The following is a 17,055-nucleotide window of genomic DNA, read 5'->3' as shown; positions in this document are numbered from 1 at the left end:
GCTTCAATGTTATCACTCTTGTTTGTAAGCTGTGCCATGTTTGCTTCAAAACTGGTTTTCATATCAGCAGACAATTTTAGTATATCTGACAGCGAGCATTCACGTGACTGCGACGCGGTCTGTGGCGCCGACAACTCATGTTGTCGCTTCTTCGTCTGTTGTTCCCTCACTACGAGATTCAGGTTTGTTTACACCCGCGCGCGGTCTAAGTTGCCTTGCTTGCTCATCAGCCATCGTAAATTTAAAGTAGTTACACTGCACGAGCTAGAAAAGATAATTTTTTTTTTAATTATGATTTTCACTTGTCAGGTGCGCCAAGGATTTCGCGTCCTGATTTCTCAGATATTGCTTGCGCGTTATAAACAATTGAAACTCTGACACACGAAAATGCTAATATGGCAACGGGAGTGATAATGAAAAACACTTATAGAGCACTGAAACTGGCACAGATAGCGGCCATTGTGATTCACTAAAATGCACAACAATGGAAATTCTTGCTAACTATTTCTAACTATTGTAAGCGAAATGATGTGATAGAGGCGGACCTGATAGCAAAAGGAAACAGAAATTTGGAAATTAAATTGCTTGAGGAAAAGGAAAAAAGCGTAGAGAGTGAATGTCACGAGCCGACTGAATGCTCGGTACGCAAAGCTTCAAACGTAATGAAAAATCGTACTCACATTAGTTGTCTTGCGCGCTGCTATTTATTGCTGTTGTGGATTCTTATTGCGATTTTCTGCATATGCGTCCTTTTTTTTTTTTTTTTTTTATCACTGGTTTTGGCTTCCAATTTTCTCCAGATGGTAGCATGAAAATAAAAAGAACAAATTAGTTTTTTAGTTAGGTCCCTGTTCGGGCGCCACATATAGCGTTAAAAGGTTTTTTTGCTTTTCGTATTAAACCAAATATAACATTGATGATAATAATTTATGGCAATGTTTGCCGACAAGATAAAAAATGCAACCTTTTAACACTAGATTGCGTACTCACGGCAGTTCTCCTTGGCCGTTTTTTTTTTTTTTTTTTGGTACGACTTGGAAAGAGAGAAAAATTAATGAATGATCGACGATGCGTCGGTTCTCGATTGTGTTCAGTAGACGTACTGATTGACTGCGTGAAAATAGTTTCTCAAATGACTCTTAACCCGGATTGCTTTCACGCAATCAGACTCTTCAATGAAATTACCCAAGGGACCTATTTGAATAATAAAAAAAAATGCAAAGCAGTGAAATTTTGTAAAAAAAAGTTGTCAGATCGGAAACTGAACACATTAATGGTCCCCCAAATACAATCGAGACACCGCGATAAAGAGCGAACCTGTAACAAAGTTCATTTAAACATAAACATTATTTGTGGTTAATTTAAAGAAAAGAATAAGCATAGATTTTCTGTACAGTGAAGCATCAATATATTCTCAAAGAACAAAGGCGTTAAACTATAAACATTAACAAATTTACAATGAATACAAAACTTACATATTTATGTTTTTCTCATGCATGGAGCAGTCCAACAGTCGCTGCTTTTGTATGTGTGATATTTTGTAAAAATTAAATGTCCTGGCGTGCGCGTAAGTAATTTTTTTATCGTCACAAGGTTTGCAAAAGCGTTTTCTTTCTTGATGATAACGTGGTTTTTCACACTAAATGAAATATAACTTGTAGCGGTGCTACACAACACGTCTTAACAAGTCGGCAACCAAACATCAAAGGTAATGAAGTACATGTTAACATATCGGCGACCAGAAGTACAACTAACTATAAAGACTGTAGAATTTTCCTAACAAATGATAAATTGTTCTTTCTTCTGTTTCGCAGCTTCTTGCGATCAAGCGCTGCGGCAATGATTTTAAATATCTGCGCCCAGCGAGTCATAGTATTTAAAAGTACCTTTTAAAAGCTGGCCGCGCGTCTTGGTGTAGGCGCACGTTATAAACAGATTTCGTTTCTTTACTCTCGTGTTGCCATGCTTAGTATCACTACAAACTACAGCTCGGTGGCTGTCCTTTTCTCATATGCAAAATGTCTGAAATCCAATAATATCACAACGTGTAAATATAGGAACTTTTGCTCGAGTTTTGATCAACACTACGTCTTGTAGAAATATGTAACTTTTATTTTAAAAGACCGTGTACACTGCTACCTTTGTATGTTCCGTTTCTTCAAGTAAAGCGTAGGACGCAACAGAATGAATTACCGCAAATTTGAAGGAAGAACACGTTCCGGCTGCCAACACTTGCGGTGCCAACAGAGAGCTTACCGCTTCTGGGAAGAGTAAATGACAGAAGAAGAGGAATGAATTTTCCTGCAGTTCCATTACACAGGACAGCACCATCCGGCGATCTCGTCCGCTACCTGCGGTTGGATGCATCATCCCTGGAATCGGACGTGGCCGATCCGGAAAGGCTGTGAACGCCGTGTCGCGGTCGGAAGAAGTGGCGTTTCACAGGGCAGGCTGGGACGATTTATCTGCGACCGGCCGCCGGTAGTACAGCAACGGGTTTTTCTTCGGCCGCTGGCGCGCCAGTTTAGAATTCAATGGGCGCTTCGCGCGGATGACGCAGCCGGGGATTAGTCCATTTAAGTCGGGGCTGCGAGTGTCGCCGACCTGGTCTCTGCGGAGCGGCGCGTCGCCGCCGCGTGGGAACTATGGACGGCTCTGATCGGCAGCTAGGGGTGAGTTATTGGCTCTGGCGGCGTATATAACAGGGACGACTGCTCCAGGAGCGTACATCTTAGATCGCTCCAACATGAGGCCCGTATCGGTAAGTGGCAGAGTCGCATTGTTCACGTTAGAACATAAGAATTTAATTACTTACTCGTCTAGATGAACAGTCGTTAATGGCGATTGACGAAGTCCGAAATTACTTCGCAATAATTTCCCTGACTACGAATATCCTGGCACTAGCAGTGGTAGGTGTAGATATACTACCTATCAATGACATACTAATATTTGTGCTGGACGGGGACTCAGGCGGTTATAAGGACGTAGACGGAAGTCTGGATCGATCCAGGAGGCGTGCACGGATAGCCGAAGTGATCAAGGCGACCTCTCGCGATAAGCGCGTAATTCCGGTTCGAGTCCCGGTCCGGAAAAAATCGGCATATGTCACTAACAGGTAGTATATCTGTACGTAACACAGCTGATGCAAAGATATTCGCAAGCAATGAATTTATTTCGATATAAGAATTTAGTTTCCAAGTATTTCAATCTTTGGGGTTCTGCACCTCAGTCGGTAAAAATAGAATCCTTACAGGATAACTTTGCTGTGCATCTGTCCGTCTGTTAATAGCCCTTTCTCTCAGGAAAGGGTAGAGATATCAAGCTGAAATGTATGCAGCTACTAAGGTCTGCTGCCCTTTGGCGGTGTAAAACATTTAAGTTTCTAAGTCAATGCAATCAAGAGATACGGTCATTTGTGCCACATATTTTGATTTTCGAAAACTCATTTTTCAAAATCTATTGATGAACTACTTAAGTTTGTACATAACCTCGCAGAGTGCGAGTCCTGCACCCACAGGTCCTTTTTTTTTTTAAATATTTATACCTGCATCCGTACTTACTATACAGACCTCTGATCATCTCGAGAACAATAGCTTCAAGTGAACAGGTAGATTTCCGAAAGGCGTTCGACACTATTTCCCACCATCGACTACTGAATAACATAAAATCATAAGAATATCTTCGCATATATGTGATTAGCACGATGAATATTTGGCCAACAGAATCAAGCACATTATATGGAACGGCGAATGTTTCACAGAAACGAATATAACATCGGGCGTGCCCCAAGGAAGTCTAATAGAATCTCAGTATACATAAATGATTTATCAGTATCAGCTTTGTTCACCCAAGATGCTGTTGTATTAGCGGCATGGACTCATCATCGTTGGGCGATCGTACGGAAACGCAGGAATATTTTGACAAAAATTTCCAGCGGGTATAATGAACAGCAGCTCTCCTTAAGTCTACATAAATGTAAGATATTGCCTGCAACAAAGGGAAAGAACTCGACAGTACCCGATTACAAGAATAGTGGTTAACATCTTGACCACGTCACAACTATTAACATTTGAAGATAGTACTATGAAAACATTAAGAGGCGATCATAAGTGAGACTGACACGTAAAGTCAGTATTAGGGAAGCCAAAGGGAAGACTTATATTTGTTAGAAGGGTACTGGGAAAATGCAACACATCTATAAAGGAAGTAGTATTCGAGACACTAGTGACACCAAATGTAGAACATGAGAGTAATAGTACGTCTTAACAGCAAGTTTTTGAAATGACCGGTTTCGGTTCGACACGAACTGTCTTCTGATCTGATTGAAACTGCGTCCAGCTATCAGCAAAATTTACATGCTACGACATAGGACAAAATAAAATGACGTAGTACGTAAATTTTGCTGGTAGTTGGACGGGTTACTCATGTTACAGTTACAATCAGACCTGAGGATGGTTAATGTTGAACCGAACAGAGTCATTTTAAGAGATTAATGCAATCAAGACGCACACGAATGCTCTGTTTTATAACCAGAGGTTACGGACTTTCTATGTCAATGTTTGCAGATATAATAGGCATAACAGGCATCCAGTCAATTCGGAAAAGCATTTGTAGGATCACAATAAGCGGCAAAGAACATATGAAAGTGTAACAGAATTGCTGGGAGAACTAAATAAGAATCCCTGGCGGAAGACGTAGTCGTCACAGAACCATTTTGGGTAAATGTACAAAATCCGTATTAGAAGAAGGCTGCGCGACCACTATGCTGCCAACAGCATGTGTCTTGCAATCTCGCTTAGGGACTACGAGAGCAACGTAAGCGACAGATGCAGTGCGGAACTTGACGCCGTCTTTCTTGACCACTGGAGAGTCTTCGCTATATTCGCAATCCATCACGTTGTAAACACAATGCGTGGATTCGGAATATGTGAACAGAGATATTATTGGGCTGAAGACTCCGTGGCACACAGAATTCAACACGTTGTTGGTTAGAAACTGAGAAAGCGTCCGTCGTACTTCAAGGTGATGCTGTTAATGTAACTTGACAGCAGCGCTCCATGCGGATAAAGTCAAAACGATATAAGATCATGTGTTAATGTTTCTGCGGTAACGCACCGATATGAATGGTACTCGTTTTCCGATAACCGACACCAACAAATTATGTCTCAAAACATGCGGACTTGAGAGTCATTCATTTTATTTTAACCTCATCTTCAGATATTTAAATTTAATTACGCGTTCTGAACACCTCTTCTTTACTTATGACGTTTTACAGATTGTGACTTAAAAATTTCCCTTGCAATATTCTGCAACGCTGTTAGTGAAGAAAGAATGTTCATGACACTTAAATAAATGTACACGTCTGAAGATGGAATGCCAACATCTTGAAACGTAATCATGGAAAAACAGAACGCTATAGAAGCAAGTGGTTGCAGGTAATTTATTATAAATTACATTCAGTTTCAACAGCTTAATATGTCCACAGCCCTCCCGCTCCCCCCTCTCTCTCTCTTTCTCTCTCTCTCTCTCCCTCCTTCTCTCTCTCTCACTCTCAATCACTCTCTGTCAGTCTGTCTGTCTGTCTGTCTCTCTCTCTCTCTCACACACACATACATACACACACAGACACACACACTCACGAATATCTTGCGCGAACCGGACTCAAAAGAATTGCGTGCCAAGCCCTGTCCGCGTATCACAGGTTGCCTACCCATGCAGTACAACATCGAATATCCAAAACAGTTTGGGACTGGAGGGGAGGGGGTGGCTGCTGAAATATTTTTTGGATATCCGTTCAGTTACTCACTTGTATCAGTGACCATATGAGCAAAAAGAAAAGCAAAGCACTGAATTAAACATGAAACTATACACACAATATATACGTGTTTTGTATGACGTATTACAGATAACACAGGGAAAGGGTTATTTATAATTTAACTGCGTTCATAGTTCTGTAATATTTTATAAATAACAACATTTTTCGAGTAGGCTTATTAAATTAATTTATTTACAGTCAAGATTCTGCTATTGTATCATTATCAAGTGGTAGATCGCTAATAAGTGCGACATGTATATCGTTCCTTTTAAGAGGACACTGTTCTCGTTTCTTCCGTGTTTACGTATTTAATGTGCATAATAAAATAGTCGTTGTCATTTATATAAAAGAACGTAGCACTTCTCGTAACTATCTCTATCGGGTGCTACTGCACACCGTAAATTCTTGACTTATTATATACATGAAATATGGAAACCTGCAGTGAGCTACCACTCGATAATGGCAGTGCAGGCCGAAATCTCGCTTATGGAAATATGTGTTTGATAACAGAACAGGCGAAGTTGCCCTTTCTATAGCAGTGGTCTGACAACACAGCCAAATCTGAAAAGTTTAAAATCGCCATTAAAGTAGACCTATAGCTTAATTCTTAAAACCTGGGGATTTTGTTGGCATTTTATACCAGTACAAACCACTTTAGTCCTAATTGTAGACATTCGTTGATTTTGTACCGCTCCCTATCAATAATTTTTTAAAATCATATTAACAGAATCTTCCGTCGGTTCTTGGTAGAACAACATTATAATAATAAATGCATTTATAATTTTTTTAAATCCATTTTGCCATTTTCAGCTGCTTCAATATCAGTCGGCAGTTTTTCATCCTGGATGTCCAATATCCTAATTCTATGCACACATTTGAAAAGATAAGCCACCCCGTAATCACTTTAAAATCAGTGTTACTCTCTTGTTTCTCGCTCATCTAAAGAGCTTTTTCACATGTCAAAAGGCTGATACAGATTCCTTCAATTTGTGTATTGTTTGAAATTTTTTGTTAATACTAAGAACGATGTGTTTACCTTTAGTCGTCATTGCCAACAGCATACCAACAACAGCACGATGTGTCAAAAGCTAATGTTCAGACTTGAACACAGAAAAGTAGCATTGATGGTTAATGCGCGCTTCTGCATGTTCTGCAGAAAACAATATTAAGCAATTGAGACGAGAAAACATGGGCAATCACAACGATGAGGGTCAGCTAATATGGCCGGCTCAGCGCAAGCGGAATTTCCGCTGGGCGCACGCAGAAGTTTGAATTTGCCTGTAACGCTTTAGGATAATCTATGACACGCTTGATCGATTTTCTGATAATCGAGGATCTTAAAAGAGGTTGATAAAAGGAAAGCATTTTCGTTGTTGGCTGATGAAACAGCTGACATTAAGAGCAACTGTTTCTTGGAATAATGTACTATGCGTTAAATAGATCAGTTGTGTTGGCTGCACAGTGAAAGATGAATTCACAGGTTTTGCCCACCTTGTAAAATTGGATGTAGGAAATACTGAAAAAGTTTGAATTTAAAATGACTCAGCTTGTTGGCTTAACGTTTGACGGATGCTCTTTAACAGTTGGCGTTCACTAAAGTAACAAAATAAATTTCCTAAAACACCGTATTTTCATTCTGCTTTTCATCAATTGCATTGAGCGGTCAATGATGTCAATAATGCACGCATTAATGAACCAGAAATCAGAAACATTGGAACGATAAAGCAAGTGCACTTTTTATTGAGCATACTCTAAGCATGAAACAATTTGAAAACTTTCCGGGTTTGTGCGAAACAAGTTGGTCGGAAAAAATCTAAAATCTTTTTTTCGAAACATTTTATAATCATAAAAGAGAGCTTTCTATTGATTACGAGGCGAGTCTAGAAACACTCACGTGTCTCCCTGTTAGTACCTGGAACTTCATCTGTAACATTTATTGTGTGTATCAGAATCATATCAGTAAATTTTTCACGTCTGTAGCCATTTGTGAATAAACTGTAATTTGCAGACTTTGATTTGCGTTGCGTACACCAGCGAGAAATAGAAAGGAGCTTTTGGGGATTATTCACACACACAGTTTCGAACTGGAAGATGAATTTGCTTAGGTATTCGTGGAAGTAAAAATATATCTGATTTCTGGAAATTGACGCCCAAATTACTAGAATTTCTGCAAGACAAACTTATCATTTGAACATTGTTTCACTAGATTACTAGAGCGGTTAAGTTTTACACAGCAACAACGATTGTGACGAGAAGTTTAATGATTCCAACAATATATTTTTACTTGTATTAAGACTGCTTTGATCAGTAATTTACAACAGAAATGAAAGGCATACGCAAGCTCTTCGACTCAGTCACATGATAGCCAAGAATATTTGTTTATAAGAACTCATGCAGAGAACACTGTAATTCGCAATAGAGGCTTAAGAATATTATAGTTAATACATTATGTGCTGATTACCTTTTTAAATGCCAAACGTGTAAATGAAATAATAAAGAAATTGATGTATGTGATGTATATAACTTACAGACTGAAGTGACGAACGACAATTTGTGCCAAGGCCAGGATACGAACTCAGATCTCCTGCTCACTACGTAGATGCACTGACCACTACTCAACCGTGGGACAGTGGCTTTGTAGTTGTGAAACAAATATTCTCTTGACTCAACGGCGAATATGATGTATTTTAAAAAACCATAGCACGCCTTCCTCCTCAGTGCAAATTCTCATTCACGCCTAGGCCGCTTGGTATTCCCCCTACACTCGAACAGCATTGCAGAGACTCTCCAACTGTATTGGAATAGCACTTGAGCATCGAACGAAACGGGTGATCCTGTTTGAAACACAGGTGTAGGTGCTTCTGATCAAATAAACCTATATCGTTCCAGAGACCTTTCTACATCTCAAACAGCTGTGATGTATATATGCAGACTGAAGAGACGAATGAAAATTTCCAGGGTAGTGTAGTAGCTAACGCATCTGCCTGGTGAGCAGAAGACACTTGTTGGACTCCTGGCCTTGGTACAAATTTTCGTTCCTCACTTCAGTTTGCATACAGGCATCACAGATGTTTCAGACTTCAAAAAGTCTGTGGAAGCGTATAGTTCCATTTGATTTAATTTGATATTCAATATAAAGTACTTGGTTCTATTAGTAAAATCTGATCATATTTCGTGGAGTAATGTCGCCAACGTACGCGAAGAAAGGAAACTTTTAGAATCGGGGTGATCAAGCCAACTGTGCAACGATTTTATTTTAACACATGATGACAACGATCACAGAACTGTTGACTTCCGGAAACACAAGCTGAGCGTTTTTGCAGGACATCATATGTATTTGCCGTTGGCTGTGGGGATTTTTTATTTTACAATTGCAATTTCGACCGTAAGGCTATTATCAAGTGGCACTTCCCTGACGTCGAAGCGCAATTGTGAAACAAATATTCTCTAGATTCAACGGCGAATATGATGTCTTTTAAAAAATTACGCGTGAGTGTGAACCCCAGCCATGAGAAGTTATTCGCATGCTGTGATGTTGGGTGGTGGAACTAGGGGGGTTGGGGTTGGGTTGTTTGGGGGAGTGGACCAAACAGCGAGGTCATCAGTCTCGGGAAGGTCTGGGAAGGAAGTCGACCGCGCCCTTTCAAAGGAACCATCCCGGCATTTGCCTGAAGCGATTTAGGGAAACCTAAATCAGGATGGCCGGACGCGGGATTGAAGGTGGAATTAGGAGTGGGGGCTGTTGTTTTCTATCTAGTTAAATGATCTTTTGGATAGGATGGATAGCAATGTGCGGCTGTTTGCTGATGATGCTGTGGTGTACGGAAAGGTGTCGTCGTTGAGTGACTGTAGGAGGATACAAGATGACTTGGACAGGATTTGTGATTGGTGTAAAGAACGGCAGCTAACTCTAAATATAGATAAATGTAATTTAATGCAGATGAATGGGAAAAAGAATCCTGTAATGTTTGAATACTCCATTAGTAGTGTAGCGCTTGACACAGTCACGTTGATTAAATATTTGGGCATAACATTGCACAGCGATATGAAGTGGGACAAGCATGTAACGGCAGTTGCGGGGAAGGCGGATAGTCGTCTCCGACTCATTGGTAGAATTTTGGGAAGATGTGGTTCATCTGTAAAGGAGACTGCTTATAAAACACTAATACGACCTATTCTTGAGTACTGCTCGAGCGTTTGGGATCCCTATCAGGTCGGATTGAGGGAAGACATAGAAGCAATTCAGAGGCGGGCTGCTAGATTTGTTACTGGTAGGTTTGATCATCACGCGTGTGTTACGGAAATGCTTCAGGAACTCGGATGGGAGTCTCTAGAGGTAAGGAGGCGTTCTTTTCGTGAATCGCTACTGAGGAAATTTAGAGAACCAGCATTTGAGGCTGACTGCAGCACAATTTCACTGCCTCCAACTTACATTTCGCGGAAAGACGACAAAGATAAGATAGATTAGGGCTCGTACAGAGGCATATAGGCAGTCATGCAGTCATTTTTCCCTCGTTCTGTTTGGGAGTGGAACAGGGAGAGAAGATGTTAGTTGTGGTACGAGGTACCTTCCGCCACGCACCGTATGGTGGATTGCGGAGTATGTATGTAGATGTAGATGTAGGTGTATAGCTGTGGCGACCAGGGGGTGGGAGGAAGGGAGGGGGCAATGCGTAACAAATCCATCCGCTGCGAAAATTTGTTACGACACTGGGGTACTCGTACTATTTTGCTGAACACCATATGTCCTTCAGTGCAGTGGTACGTCTCTTACCTAACTTATTTAGTGTATTTCTGTGCTCAGAGAAGGCGTGCATGTTGATACGCCTTTTGCTGTCCTCAGGTTGCGCTGCTGCTGACGTTCGCCATAGCTGTGGTGCTCGCCGAGGAGTACGGGACGGCAGAGGGCAGAACGCTGCTGGGAGGTGGAGGGTACTGGGGCGGCAGCAACCCCAGGGGCGGCGCTGGGGGCGGCTGGGGAGGCTCCTGGCCTGCCGGGGGCGGCGGAGGCGGCAGCGGTGGCTACAGAGGCCCCGGCAAGTATGGCGGTGGCGGCGGCGGCGGAGGCAGCGGCTACGGAAGCGGCGGGCGGTGGGGCAGCCCCGGTCACAGGGTGCAGTACCAAAGCGGACTCGCCAAGTGAAGCAGGCGGCACAGCTCCTTAACAGCAGCAACCAATTTGTCTACAATTACTGTACAAAACCGCACGCCTGTGCAACTCATAAAATCAGCAGCGGCATTCCCTTCGGCTTTGTAATGAAAATGTATAAAATTAGAGATCACAATTGTAACTGCACTATATATACAGCATTCAATAACGGTTTCATGAACTAAACAGGCATCTTAACTGCGAAATGTAATTTACTCAAAATCCCTTATTGAAAAAGTATACAAACAGCCGAAATATTGGGGAATTGTAACTGTATGAACTATATTTATGTATCGGTCCTGTCTTTATATACTGAAGATATCTGGCAACAAATTAACAATAAATTTCTTTGACAATGATTCTCACTATCTTCAAAATACTTTCATATTTTGTATAATATTTATACACCTTCATTTGTTTTTCCATTTCCAAATACTAGTGTACTGAGTGTAACAGAACAGCGACTCCGTGGAGAGTTTGGTACCGTGCTTTGAGTTACTAAAAACTGCTATGTATGGTTACAGCAGACGAGTTTTCCATTTTAATTCACAAATGCGTCTCAGCGGCCATTTTTGTGTAATCCAATATTTACTCTAAGCCTCTTTGTACATCTGTTGTGAGAACTGGTTACTTTTCATCCACAATGTTGGTATTCAGGTAAACGCTGCAGCATGAAATTTACTAGAAAGGGACTTTTGAAATTATTTGCACTATTGTACATTACGGGACACTATTTACGTATTGTTCGTATTTGTTCACTGCAATGGAACAAAATTCTGCAGATGAAAATTGACCCAAAATAAGATTTTGTTTAAAATCGTTAAAAATATTGTCAGATCGTCTCAGTCGCAGAGGAGAAAGTTGAATAAAAAATTAGGATAGAGAAATCACGGGAATGTAAGAGCAATGAGGGCTTAAAAATATTTCTGGCTAATTCTTATCAATTTTTAAACTTTTATATTGTTTTTGTTCCTTTTTATTAGTAACCTTTCCTTGTTGTAACCTCTGAAATGAGCTTTCAAATGCTCTGACCATAATCCTAATGGCTGAATATTGCACTGTCAGGAGAGACACTTACTTCAGCAACGATAGCATAGGAAACTAAACTGTAGCATAACTGAATTTGACTAGATTTATCATTTACTCCAAAATTTATACGAAATTTTGACATGATTCTTCTGAAATAAAAGTTAATATCCTTTAATCAGTTCATTTAACTACCAAGCAGTAGAAAACACGCTTAACAGTATCGCACTTGTTCACTTCTATGAAATTCACATGCCGGCCGTTGTGACCGAGCGGTTCTAGGCACTTCAGTCCGGAACCGCGCTGCTGCTACGGTCGCAGGTTCGAATCCTGCCTCGGGCACTGATGTGTGTGATGTCCTTAGGTTAGTTAGGTTTAAGTAGTTCTAAGTCTAGGGGACTGATGACTTCTCATGTTAAGTCCCACAGTGCTTAGAGCAATTTGAAGCATTTTGAAACTCACAATTTCCAAAATTCACACTGAAAAGCCACGGACAATTCAACATTCGTATTACAACGAAATATTTCCCTCGGCGCATTATTAAACACATTATAATAATTCACCTTCGCGTATTTCTCATTCATGGCATTTTTATTACATATTCACTTGACCGACTCCTCTCCACTACTGCCTTTGCGCATCTGCTATTAATTGGTTTTGTCGACGTAACACGACAATGCCTTGTCTACTGGAGAAGATGGATGACTACAGAAAGTTCTAGAAATTAAGGCTCGCCAGCTACCGCCTGCTACTAGGTAGCTTGCTGGCAAGGGTGTCGACCACGGTATCCTTACATAATACGGCAACTGAATTGGAAGTATACATTTCGTTAAGAGTGTGGTTGTTCAGAGAGGGATTGAGTGATTTTAAAGCTGCCATGCAGGCGTATTTAATATTCTTCACTGATAGCGGATCACTAATAATAAAGAAAAGTTTTCGAACAAACTTCCTCATCTATGCGCTGCTAATCAGTGTGAAGTGTACTTTTAGTTGTAATATTTATTAATTATTTTTGCCGTTCCACTCTTGTTCGGAACGTGGGGAACCTTGTATCCCTCTATGTGCGCTGCTACTTGCCTGATTGAAAGTGTTCAGCCCCTACGAAGTAGATGCACAAAGGGCTGAACAGTTCTGGTAGTTTATGCTCTGGATGGGGGGTTCTTGAAGTTTTGTAAGCAGATTTTCAGTAGACGAACGGAGTCTTTCCGTTAGTGTCTGCCGGTTAAGACCCCGACATACGATAACGATTACGCTTGCCGCCAGTCCAACAGGCATGTGAATATTCTCATCGCGTTCTTTGCATGCGCTCGATGTCCACAGTTAGTCTGAACACCTGTGGGTGCCACACAGATGAGGAGTGTTTTAATTGTTCCTATTACCAAATGTTCACTGTATTTTCTCTCACACCTTCTCCAAGATACGTACAAGAACTTAGTTACATTCAGTTTATTCTATTTTGTCCCTGTTATTGGTTTCTTGAAACTCTCCCCGCGTCTTTAATAGCTACCTTGTTGCTTGAGATTTCTTTATAACTTCAATACCTCTTCAGGTTGGCACGAGTTTCTTGTTTAATTAATTTCTGATTTTATCTATGTTTATATAATTTTCATTTTCGGGGGTACTTAATTTGGTGTAGGCCCCTTTTTTTTACATAAATTGTCGTAATTCGTTCTACTGACTTACATAATGAATAATTAAAAAAAAGTACTCAATTTAATTTTCATTAGGTCTTTACCATACTCACTTTCTATCTGTTTTTTTCTGGAAAAATGTGTTAAATTGCTTTCCGCATATTAAGTTAACGTATGACGTCTTTAATTTATAGTATCGCACCGGATATTCCCTAACGAAAAATCATTCTTTAGTTCACGTCCTGCTTCCTCACTGAAACCTCCAAAATATTATCTTGCTGTGGGATTCATCTCATTTATCACCCAGTTATTGGTACAAGTCTACAGATTTCTCGCAACAGGTTTTTACATAAACCTGATTGGTATGAAAGACCAACTGATTATTATCAAAATAAATGTTGCCAGTCTGTCCAATATTTCTGCAGTATATGTAATTCTGGTATTAACCTTCTTATTTACAGCAAGTACACCCCTGGATTATCTCTTTTATTTCTCTGTACTAAAACGCATCCTGTAGTATCGTACGCCACTGATAGATTGGATTATGGAGGTTAATTTTAGGTAGAGACTCCGAACTACCACGGTCTTACAGGTAAGAGACCACCACTCAAGAACTATTTAGTTGTAAATCACTAATTAAAGGCATATATTTTTGAAAGTGAGAGATAACGTTGAAATTTCGGTTGTGTTCGTATCTGTTGTTAGGCGTACTCCACTTCTGTCTAGTCGAAAGAATATGTTGTCAGTAGGAATGAAATATACGTGCTGGAGTAGAATATATAAATTCTTATAGAAAACTCGCTGCTTACCCGGTGTTGCCCAGGTATGTACTTATCCCAATCTACTATTATCCATCTCCTCCTTCCCCCCCCCCCCCCTCTCAGTCCATCTTCGCCCCACCCCCCTCATTCTCATTCATCTCCTCCTGCCCGTATCTGTCCACCTCCTCCTTCCCCATTACCATCTCCTTTTCCTCGTCCAATTCCATCTCTTTCTCCTTCCTCTAATTCCATCACCTTCCCTCCTCTCTCTTTGTCCATCTCCTCCTCCCTCTCTCTTATATATTTCCTACTCCTCTCTCTTTTTTCCATATTCTTTTCCCCTCTATCTTTGTCCCTGTCTATCTCCTCTTCTTTCCGTTCTCTGTCCAGTCCCTCCTCCCTAGCTCTCTGTTCATCGCGTCATCTCCCCTCTATCTATCTGTTGCTCCCCCATCCTTCACCATCTGCAACTCTTTCCTTTCTCTGCTAACCCCCTTCTCTCCCTCTCTCTGTCCATTTCCCTCTTCGCCTCTCTCAGTCCATCTCCTCCTCTCTCATCTCTGTCTTTCCATCTCCTCCTCCCCCCTTCTCTCTCCAGGTTATCACTCTCACCCCAATAGGGGGTTGGTGGTTTTTACCCTCAGTGTATTGTAGCTAATATGTGTACCAAATTTGGTTGAAATCGTTACATCGATTTAGGGTGACCTGTTTAGCCGTGGCTTTTCCTGCATACGCATATGTCAAATATATTTCACATATCCTTAACACACACACGCATTTGTACACACATTTCATCTATATCACTAGTGTAAGGGTCTACGGATTGCGCGCAGCCGCACGGTGCGTTAACACGCACTCGCCAGCCGACCTGTCTGGAATGATGACAATTTGCTTGGTCAGTAGATGCGCGTACGGCCGAACAGTAGTAGAGGGGTTTTTTGGGCGCACGACAGCAAGGTCTTCAGAGCCCTCCGGCCGAACTGCGGCGGGGAGTACGCGACTGGCCGCCGTCCGCAGCGGGCAGTATTAACTAGCGCGGCCCCGGTCGTGAATATGTCTCTTTTCTTAGCTCACTATGGAGCCTTCGATACGACCGTAATTAAAAGGTGTTAGGATGTCAGACACAGTGATGATGGGTGCGTGTAGCATGCGTGTTTTATAATCCGCCTTTGATAGTTAAACTGATTAAACTTACTTCTCGTGTTCGCGTAATGCCATACCTCACGGACCCACCGCTTACAAATCCTGACAAAATATTCGTGTAATCATCATTCGGTGCAACAACACAGACTAACCCCCTTATACTAGTGAATTTCGCAATACAGTTTTATTTTTACGCGCTCAATGTTTATGATATCGTTTCTGCTGAACTATGAGTCCGCCCTGGTAGCTGAGTGGTCAGCGTGACAGACTGTCAATCCTAAGGGCCCGGGTTCGATTCCCGGCTGGGTCGGAAATTTTCTCTGCTCAGGGACTGGCTGTTGTGTTGTCCTAATCATCATCATTTCATCCCCATCGACGCGCAGGTCGCCGAAGTGGCGTCAAATAGAAAGACCTGCACCAGGCGAACGGTCTACCCGACGGGAGGCCCTAGCCACACGACATTTCCATTTTTGCTGAACTATGTGCCGTACAATGATATAATTTAGCAGGTACATTCAGTAGTATATTTGACCTCAGTCTGCGAAACGTGTTGTGAACAGTTAACAGTAAAGAAGTAATAAATTAAAACGTCATACATGATGCCGCAGTTTTTCACTCAGCTCCGTGTTTATGATTCCATATTTCCTACACTACAGGTGTATTCAGCATCATGTGTGTGTACTATCTGCAAAATGTACCGTGAATAAATATATAATAAATTAAAAGGTCATGCTTTACGTGGCAGCTTTAATGCATGAACACCGAAAACTTAGTAAGCAATAAACTGTTATCCTTTCATCATTTTGTGGGTGTTGGCAGCGAGAAAAAGTTTCGTTCGTGTTTGATATTATGTGTGAAGTTTGTTGGAAGTCTGTAATTGCTATCATTCTCAAATAATGGACGAGTAAAGTATTGCTTCTCGTGAGCCGTATAGTGCTATTAACGTCCACCTCCATCCCTGTGATAGGTGGTTCTTCCCTCCGCAGCGATTCTCTCCAGACGGTAAGTGATATTTGTACGAAGTTTGGTGCAAATTGGTTCAGTGGTTTAAGAGACGTAGGACATGCAAGCATACATATATTGAAAGGTGGCTACACTGAGCCACAGCGCTAGAGATTGCGCCAAAGAGTTTTATTTTGCCGCCTCCACTGGCAGTGCTTGTTGAGAACTAGTAGTAGTCAGTGCTTGTCGAGGACTCGTAGTAGTGAGTGCTTGTTGAGAACTCGTAGTAGGCAGTTGTCGTCGAGGACTCGTAGTAGTCAGTGCTTGTCGAGGACTCGTAGTAGGCAGTGTTTGTTGAGATGTGCTAGTGAAAAGTTCTTGTCGAGAGGTCGTAGTAGGGAGTGCTTGTCGAGATGTTGTAGTAGTGAGTGCTTGTTCCATGTTTTATGCAGTTGTTTGATGGGCTAGACAGCAGATGTTGTTCTAATGGAGATATTGTAATGGTCAGAGTGCTTTTCGTCAATACATATGAAGGTAACAAAACTCCTTTTCTTTTTTTTCTCATTATTTCAATGTCCTGAATAATGC

The 17,055-nt window shown here is 41.3% G+C and overlaps 1 protein-coding gene across 1 annotated transcript; it reads left to right on the top strand.

The window, feature by feature from the left end:
- The first annotated feature begins 2,619 nt into the window (after window positions 1-2,619).
- Window positions 2,620-11,323, top strand: LOC126481127 (uncharacterized). Its single transcript, XM_050104667.1, has 2 exons — window positions 2,620-2,761; window positions 10,659-11,323. Exons 1-2 carry the CDS (start codon window positions 2,747-2,749, stop codon window positions 10,956-10,958), a joined length of 315 nt encoding a protein of 104 aa, XP_049960624.1. The 5' UTR covers window positions 2,620-2,746; the 3' UTR covers window positions 10,959-11,323.
- Window positions 11,324-17,055: the final 5,732 nt, after the last annotated feature.

The sequence above is a fragment of the Schistocerca serialis genome, chromosome 5, assembly GCF_023864345.2.
Source record: "Schistocerca serialis cubense isolate TAMUIC-IGC-003099 chromosome 5, iqSchSeri2.2, whole genome shotgun sequence".
Taxonomy (NCBI): Eukaryota; Metazoa; Arthropoda; class Insecta; order Orthoptera; family Acrididae; genus Schistocerca; species Schistocerca serialis.
This window is presented reverse-complemented; position numbering and strand designations above follow the sequence as displayed.